Source organism: Helianthus annuus, chromosome 13 (assembly GCF_002127325.2).
Source record: "Helianthus annuus cultivar XRQ/B chromosome 13, HanXRQr2.0-SUNRISE, whole genome shotgun sequence".
Lineage (NCBI taxonomy): Eukaryota > Viridiplantae > Streptophyta > Magnoliopsida > Asterales > Asteraceae > Helianthus > Helianthus annuus.
The window spans coordinates 7,691,864-7,701,291 of record NC_035445.2 but is presented as its reverse complement, the minus strand read 5'-3'; the positions used below and the strand labels follow the sequence as shown (position 1 = coordinate 7,701,291).

Sequence of the window (9,428 nt, the reverse complement as noted above, 5' to 3'; positions counted from 1 at the left end):
ATATATACAAATTTACAACTATATCTATACTGATTACCAAATCACGCTAATAAAATGTTAATATCAAATTTAAAGTTAAACCCTAAACCGATAAACAACAGTCTGTTCGTCGTCTCAATGTTTCATATCGTTACCCTAAGTCGATCGTCTCCTGCTCTCAACGTCGTTGTTCGTGCTATATGACTAGGGCTGTCCAAACTGCTCGACGATCGAGGATCACTCGAAAAATGCTCGTTCGATTCCCGCTCAGTTTGTAAATTTCTGTCTGTTGTTCTGCATATTCAAGGTTAACAAAATTTCTGTTATGTGCATATTCGATTAACCTCTCCATATTTTTCACGATTGTGTAGTTATAATTGTGTTATTTTTTTGTAGAATGTCTTCTTACAAAGAATCAAACGAGAATCCGGTTGCGCATGTTGACTTGACTGATGAAGAGGACGACCCGAATCCAATAATTGATGAATCAATTCAAGAACCATTTCGATTGAAATAAAATCTGAACTTGAGGAGTATTTGGATGAGTCGAACCTAAAATGTATGGATCCAAAATTTGATGTGTTGAAGTGGTGGAGTCAACATTGTAGCAAGTTTCCGGTTTTGAGTAAGATGTTGAAAGACATTTTTGGCATCCTAATCACTACCGTGGCTTCCGAATCAGCCTTTAGTGCTGGGGGGCGTATATTGGATGACTACCGGAGCTCCCAATGTTGATATCAGGACTTTCGGGTTCCCAGGATCGTTGAGCGCGGGAACGAGCATGAGGGCAATCATACACGTAATCGAAACACACTTCGCACCAAGTTGTCTTCATAATAACCATTGAATAAAAAACAAACTGAATTTCAGAATTAAACTAACCGTAACCGAACTTGAAACAACCGAACTTGAATAATCAGAACTTGCACAAACTTTGAATATCAAACTGTACAGAACCAGATGTTTGCAGCCCTATTTATATGTGTTGAAGAGATATGTTGTGAAGGGATACGTGAAGGGGTGTGTCGATTCTTCATAACCGTACATGCACTTATCCCATACACATACACACGCCTCTTCAAAAAAATAGGCCCAAACATGACAACCCTAATTGACTTCTAAAGATAAGTATTGACCCAGTACATAATATGGCCTCAGGCCCAAATCCTAAATAAAACACAATACATTAAATTGTTTTGACCCATTTATTATATTATAAACATATAAATTAGCAAGTTCTTTATGCATATATGTCTTGTACTTTTAGCTTTGGGAGTATTTCAAAAAAAATTGGTATTTTCACTTTCTAACCCTAAAGTATCACTCTTTGACAATTTTAGTTTAATGTTTTAATCTTTGTTAATTTAACCCCCTTGATTAATTTTATTTTTCATTTCTACTTCAAAAGTTTCCATCTTATACAGTCTAACCCCTTTAATTAATTTGGACCCTCACTTTTTAATTCAAAATTTTTCATCTTTTACGATTTAACCACTTTGATTTTTTTTTTTTTTACTTTTAACTTAAAGCTTTTCAACTTTTGCAACTTTGACCCCATATACATTTCATCTATCGCAAGTTTTGTGTTTAACGTTTCGTTCTAGATTTTCCGAGTTAACATGCCACAACGTGCGTGTGGAGTTCAACATTTTTTCATCTACTTTATCCTGTTTGACAAGCTCGTCACAACGCGTCTATTTTTCTCCGTTTGATAGGTCTGTTGCAATGCGCGGGTCATAGATCGGCTCAGTTATTATTTTCTATATTTTACACACAGGCTCCCGGTCATTTAAGAAACATTTGCCTTTCATCTAATATGATATATAAATAACGCATCCCCGCCGCATTGCGGCGGGTGGTAATTCTAGTTAAACTAATAAAACATAATATAGCTGTTGCGTTTTTTTTTCTTCTTTGCGACTTGGCCCGAACTCGGGTCATCTTGATTATCGGACATCAGATAGTTGCAGCATTGAGCGATCTTATGCTCTAGGTCCTTCCCCGGACGTATGTTTCTTATAGATGGTTATTAGTTTTGACCACCAAATAATAATCGTTTGTAACTTTGTATAATGTTTGTAGATGATTGTCACGCTTAGATGGCAGCTCGACGACAACATGATACAAACCTTGAGGCCTAGTAGTACTCTAATGCCTTTCTGGGTTAGTAAACTATCACTCAACCCTATCGCTTTTCTAGCTAAATATGTTGGTATTGTAAAAACATTTTTTTATATTTTATTACAAGTTTTGATTTAGAGAAAACCATTACAGATTTTACAACTATATTTTATATACATAAAGTTATAAATATTATTTATTTCGATATTTTACTAAAATCAACTGTCATCGAGAACATATGTCGCTAATAAGGTCATCGGTGATCCGTGTATGTAAATTTGTGGTGAATATTTCATCAGTGAAACATCAATGAAATGATCATTCTGTATCTTCACCCACAATTTACCATTGGATCTTGTCGTTCATGGAAGTCCTCTGAATTGTAATGAGATGTATTATCTTAGTAACCCATGTATGTACTTGATTATATAAGTCATTAGGGTGGTTACTTCTCCCATTATATGTTAAATATCGAAAAACACACGTATGTACATGGAAAACGTAAATTTATTCTTGATAGAACATGTAGTATACAATCACGATCACAATCACAATGAAGTTGCTACTATGACAAATCGGTTTAAAATGGAACAATTGTAAGGAGCTTTTGGCCCTTCATGAGCATTTACTTTAGTCATCACCAATCTGCATTAAGAATGTCCCATATATTAATGTTTTATCTCTAAAGGAGTAACTTAACAATAATAGCTTAAAAGTAAACATTAGAGGACCCGGGGTGGTCCGTTATCGACCCCCCATCACGCGTGGAATGAAAACGGAAACCGCCGCCGCCTTGTTTTATAACGCGTGTAAATTGTAACGCGTTTTGTATATAACGCGTTGAAAACTTGCAGGGGGAAAGAGAATGGAACATGTGGCATGCATGGGTGTTCGTGGCCAAATAGAAGCATGCAGGGGGAACATGTGGCATGCAAGGGGAGCATGTGGAAGCTTAATTTTAAAATAAAAATTATAAAAATTTGGGAGTGATAGAATTCTATCACTAGTGACCACCCCTCCTACATTTTTATCACTAGTGATGGAAATTGGATTGATGACATGGCATTACTTGATTGGATAGTGGGAGTGATGGAATTCCATCACTAGTGAACCACCCCTAGTCCCCTTATGATGAACACCCCTTCCAGGCTGATTTTTAGTTGTGCTTTAGCCTTAAGCAACCCAATCATTAGTGTTTGGATGAAAAAAAAACTATTTATGCTTATCTTTATTTTTAACTAATTATGTTCTATGTATTCAAAATTACAAATTACCCTTAGGGTGAAATAAGTTGTATATATATGTTTTTTTTCAATAAGATAACTACTTATGCTTATAGACATAAGCTAAGCCAGGGTCGTCTCCGAAAGTAACAAAAAAAAATTGGCCCTGTGCGAAAACAAAATTTTGGGCCCTATTCGCAAATTTTCATATATTATAAACCCATCAATTATTTAATCACTAAAATTTATGTGAAAGTAATTTAAATGGTTATTTCTAACAAAGCGTAGTTAGTAATTTATTAATTATAGGAAAAGATATAGTTGACAAAATTAGGCATTAAATGTCATATACAGCAAAAAAAACTAAAAAATGAAGCTAAAATAAAGAATTTAGAGACGCCAGGATTAGAACCAACGTCTTCTTGTTGTCTAAGCAAGGCAATAACCACCCCGACAAGAGCTTGTTTTCGTCATCTTTCGATTCAGTATATATATATTCTAGCTTATACAACGTAAATTCTATACAAAATTAAAAAGTTTGGGCCCCGTGCCATCGCCCACCCCGCACCCCCTCAAAGACGGCCCTGAGCTAAGCAATCCCAAACACCTCTAAATGCATAACCTAAGTAATCATATTTGACTCGATACTAGGTAACAATTAAACATAAAAAAATGGACAAAAAGGTTCGACGGATTTACCATTTTACGTTCTCTTAAATGTTGGATTCTGAGATAAGGTCTTCAAGTACATCAATAATAGCATCATGACAGAAGACATATTGATCCTGAAACATTCATAATGAGTATTACAATAATTAAGATCCTCTTCAATAAAAACAATCAAAGATATCAAACTGTTTTTAATTCACATAACCTCTTGAATCATGTTATTAAATGATATAAAATTCCATAATAATATTGTTTACAAAATCATATAATCATCTTTAACATGTTTAGTCTTTATATTCGTGCGCCGTAACACACAACATACCAATGTTTGGACCATTCCCATCCTCTGATCCCTAAAAGTCCTTATGGTTTTATCAAGATCCAAGGCTGACATGTCACCAACTAAAATTCTTTGAATGGTGTTATGAACTCCACAATATGTTCCGGTTCTACCAATTCCCGCACTGTATAACATACACAAAAGTTTGTTAGATATACACATCAGAAAAATCTCTAAAGAAAAGATAAATGTGGTAAATAAGATCAACCTGCAATGCACCACAATTGGCCCTTTTGATGATGGAATATGCCATACTCTTTTAAAAATCTCTCGAACCGCCAAGGTGTCAGGCGGAACTTCATGATCAGGCCATTCAGGATATCGAATATGCCAAACAGGTAGAGGTGGATCCTCTGACTGTGTATACACAAACTTTCACTTGTCAGTGCCAATATATATATATATATATATAGGGGAAGGTTCAAATGAAAACCACTAGTTATTGTGAAAACTCGAAAACTAATTAAAAAAAGCCAAAAAACATACAAAAAATTTTTTTTTTTAATTTTTTTTTTTTGCAATCAAAATTTCGCAGGTATTTTAATATAAAAAAAAATTTTCAAAAAAAAAAAAAAGTTTTTTTTGTGTAGTGCACATGTGTAATACTGCACATATGTATGTGTACTACACATGTGTATTATTACACATGTGCACTACACAAATTTTTTTTTTTTTTGAAAAAAAGTTTTTTTTTATATATAAAAACTAGCGATTTTTATAAAAAAAAATTGAAAAAAAAAATTTTGTATGTTTTTTAGGCTTTTTTTAGTTAGTTTTCGAGTTTTCACAATAAAAGTGGTTTTCATTTGAAACATCCCCTATATATATATATATATATATATATATATATGGTAACCGTTGGATCAGGAGTATAATCACGCATGAGACCACGTAATCACGCATGGGACCACATAATCACGCATGGGACTATAATCACGCACGTTCTATGATAATAACGCACGTTATATTTTTTGTCATGTATGTTAATGTAGGTTAAGTCTTGAAGTACATTATACTTTATCTCTCTCTCTCTATATATATAAGGGGGGCGCACAACATGTTTTAAATGAATAACACACCTCTTCACGGTTCACTAGCATGTGACACAAAACTAGTAAGCTATCAGTTGTAGGTATATTTCTTGTGACAGTACAAATATTTCCAAACATTCTTGGACCATCTTCTGCTTGAAAATATTCTCCACATTTCACTTTCTGGATATCAAATGGAAACTAAATCAGGCAGACACTACTTCAAAAACGTCGCAACTTCGTCGCTACGAAATTAAAAAAACTTCACAAATTCGTCGCTAAAAAATTAGTAGAAAACTTTATAGAAATGATGTATAATTATAAAGTTGTTGGAAATTATAAAGAATTTAATACCTTGTTGTCATCAACTAGCTTGGTGAGCATCACAATTGCTGGACAATGATTTTGGAGTACCATTTCCCAGAAATCTTCAAAGGTTTCAGGAAGCGGGCCTTGAGTCGCTATGAAGCGCGAAACACTTTCCGATGGGTTAGCCTATAATCATAGGTCAAACTCCGCCTTAAGCTCAAGTACATAAAATTCCTAGATATAAATAGCACAATTTTAAAAGCTTAATTGAGTCCCTCTAGCGGAGGTGGCCTTTGTTTCGAATCCAGGTGTCACTAGTTTTCGTTTAATAGGCCACTCGCCCCAAGAAAACTACGTTTTACCTGATTTTATTGGTTTATACGGTATTTATGGGTTAAAAATGGATATAAGTGAAACATTGACCTCTGATGTGATATAACTAGCATTGATGTATCCCATTGATGATGGCCTGCTATCTTTGCATGGATCAATAACAATCCTATTTCCATCAACTAAGACAAGAACAACATATCAATTGCATTCTCCGCATAATATCTTAGCGCGATACAAAAAAAAAATAATAAAAAACATTTATTATTTATATTTAGTATATTTTCACTCAAATTTGGGTGGTGGGGAGTTCTATTTTCCCATCTACCTTTGATTTAATGGAAAGAGTAAATTACGTTTTTGGCCCTTGTGGTTATATCATTTTTACTATATTAGCTCAAAATAAGAATTTTTAACATATCTGTCCACTACAAGAAAAAAAACCTTATAGAGACAACATTTTTTCAGCTTATAGAGAGGACATGTTGTCTCTATAGGCCTTTTTAACCTATAGAGACGACATATCGTCTCTATAAAATTTGTCTCTACAGCCTCGTCCCTATAAGTTACAAAAGTCGTCTCTATAGGTGTCCTTGCTATAGAATAGTTTGTAGAGACGACATGTCGTCCCTACAAGTTTGGGCAAAAAAAAATTAAAAATCAAACTTAATATTTACTAAATAAAAGAAATGTTTTTTTCTAATATTTTTTAAACCCTATAGAGACGATATGTCGTCTCTATAGGTTCTCTTTAAAAAATAAAAAAAAAACATTTTAGCCCTATAGAGACGACTTGTCCTCTCTATAGGTTTTTCTTCATAAAAAATAAAAAATATATTTTCACCTATAGAGACGACATGTCGTCTCTATAGGTTATCTTTAAAAAATAAAAATAAAATCATATAAGCCATATAGAGACGACTTATCCTTTCTATAGGTTTTTCTTTATAAAAAAAAAAACAGATTTTCACCTATAGAGACGACTTGTTGTCTCTATAGCATTTTAGCATAGATAAAATAATTTCACCTTTTTCACCAATAGAAACGACTTGTCGTCTCTATAGTATTTCCTTTTAAATAAAACAATTTAATCATTTCATCTATAGAGACGACTTTTCGTTTCTATAGGATATTCTTTTAAATAAAATAATTTAAAATTTTCGCTTATAGAGACGACATGTCCTCTCTATAAGTCTTAAAAAATATAAAAAAATAAATATTAAAAATTTTGTTTTTCCGGGTTTTTAAACCAAAAAAAATACCAATAATAAAGAAATTTAAACCTGTTAACAAATGTTAAACAAAACTACACACCTAAATATCATAAAGAGTAAACTGCCATTTTGGTCCCTGTGGTTTGGGCACTTTTGCCATTTTAGTCCAAAGGTTTCATTTTTAACCTGTGGGTCCAAAAAGGTTTCACAGTTGCCATTTTAGTCTACTGGGTTAACTTCATCCATTTTTTCTGTTAACGAGAAGGCCAATTCGGTCATTTTACATGGCTGAATTGCCCTTTTAGTTAACAGAATTACATACAAAAGGCACGAAAACCCTATAGAAACAACATGTCGTCTCTATAGGGTGATCTATAGAAAAGACATATGTTGTCCCTATAGATGTCCTCCCTATAAGGGCTTTTTCTTGTAGTGGTCCCTATGGTTTCTATAACTAACCATTTTGGCCCCTAAGTCTAGAGATCATGGGGGCCAAAATGGTTAGTTATAGAGACTATAGGGGCTAAAATGGTTAAACTTAGGGGCCAAAATGGTTAGTTATAGAGACCATGGGGGCAGATATGTTAAAAATTCTTATTTTGGACTAATATAGTAAAAGTGATATAACCACAGGGGCCAAAAACGTAATTTACTCTAATGGAAATTATTATGTTTCTCAGGAAGGTTATATATAAAAATTTTTGTTCAAATTAATGAAATGTTGAAACTAATTGATTTTTTTTTAAAAGAATTGGATAGAACTTTCTGACTATTTAATTTATTTACTATATGGAATGAGTTTTCTATATATCTCCAATAAACATACATGCTAAAACATCTGGCCAGCGGTTTTTTGCCTTGTTAACATCTAGTTTAGCCACCAAGCAACCGCCATTAACTTCTGATTCGCGCGTTTCACCATGAGCATGTTTCTGTAAGAAAATTAAGCTGTCATGATCACATTTGATACATGAAACCATATATGTAAATATCATGGCAAATTAGTTAAACAACAACATAAAACCTTAAAGTATTCGAACTCTTTCACAATAAGTGGTTGATCAGCCCGTTTGGCCTTGAAAACCTCGAGAGCTTCGACGCAGTAGCCAAGTTGATCGGGTGTGAGAGACGGATATGATGGAACTTCAGTGGACATATCGAAAGATTTGGTCTTGGCTGTTGTGGATGTTTGGTAATGGTTGGAAACCTTGAATTTGTGATGTCCCAACTATGGTTTTTAAAGGGGCTGGTCACCTTCACCCCTTTAATTTTAACAAGGAATTAGGAAAATGTATTTTTATTAAAAACAATGATTACTGATCTATTGAAAATGTCGACAAAAAAAGTCATTGGTGGAAAGTGGAATAAATCAGAGCAAACCAAATACATTTCTTTGATTTAAAATCATGCTTTAAAGAAGCCGCCACTAATAGGTCTTTTTTTATAATTAATATAAATTAGCTTTAAGGAGAATCTATATCTATACTATATAATAAAAGAAACCACTTTAGGGACACTTGTCATTCTATTAGGCCTATCTCTTACAGATAGTTATTATTTTAGTTTAATTTTTTCTAATTAATTATAGATAATCATCCTACTAAATATTATTCAGTTTAATATATTACTAGGTTAGAACCCCGTGTATTACACGGGTTAAATAAATGTTATTTTATATATTAAATAATAAAAAATATATCTTTAAAATATCGTTTATTACACGGGTTGAATAAATGCAAGAGTTAATTACAAAGATAGTCCTTGTGGTTTACCAAAAGTAACACCTTTGGGTACTAACTTTTTTTTGTAACATGTTCGGGGCTTATGGTTAGAAAGATTTATTTAACAATAGATAAACTCGTGTAATACATAAGGTTTTTAAACATATAAGATTTTTTATTATCTGTACTATATAGAATAAAATTTATTCAACCCGTACAATACACCGATTTTTTTTTAAATATAATTTTTTTTATTATTTAGTATATAAATCTACATTTCTTCCACCCGTGAATACACAGGCTTTTTTTTTAAATATAACTTTTTTTTATTGTTTGTTATATAAAATTACTTTTATTCAACCCGTACAATACACGAGGCTTTTAAATATATAATTTTTTATTATTTAATTTTAAAATTATATTTACTGTCAGCTTCCGTTAAATTTTCTGTTAAATTTTGCTTAAATTACCAAAATGCCCTGCAATAACAT

General features: G+C 32.7%; 1 protein-coding gene across 1 annotated transcript; it reads right to left on the bottom strand.

Annotated features, from left to right (window-relative positions):
• Nucleotides 1-2,654: 2,654 nt before the first annotated feature.
• On the bottom strand, nt 2,655-8,429 carry LOC110897407 (protein-tyrosine-phosphatase PTP1). Its single transcript, XM_022144158.2, has 9 exons — nt 8,241-8,429; nt 8,043-8,148; nt 6,096-6,184; nt 5,718-5,858; nt 5,412-5,546; nt 4,541-4,689; nt 4,315-4,456; nt 4,023-4,108; nt 2,655-2,745 (listed from the first exon to the last, which is right to left on the bottom strand). The coding sequence occupies exons 1-8, from the start codon at nt 8,370-8,372 to the stop codon at nt 4,037-4,039; spliced, it is 966 nt and encodes a 321-aa protein (XP_021999850.1). The 5' UTR covers nt 8,373-8,429; the 3' UTR covers nt 2,655-2,745; nt 4,023-4,036.
• Between the last annotated feature and the right edge of the window lie 999 nt (nt 8,430-9,428).

Excerpts from the sequence above, each read along its gene's own strand:
- LOC110897407 (XM_022144158.2), bottom strand. The coding sequence starts at position 8,372 with ATGTCCACTGAAGTTCCATCATATCCGTCTCTCACACCCGATCAACTT. Across the intron at positions 6,185-8,042 it reads CTGGCCAGATGTTTTAGCAT|TTGATGGAAATAGGATTGTT; the intron begins GTATGTTTATTG and ends TTCTTGTCTTAG. Across the intron at positions 5,859-6,095 it reads CTAGTTATATCACATCAGAG|GCTAACCCATCGGAAAGTGT; the intron begins GTCAATGTTTCA and ends CTATGATTATAG.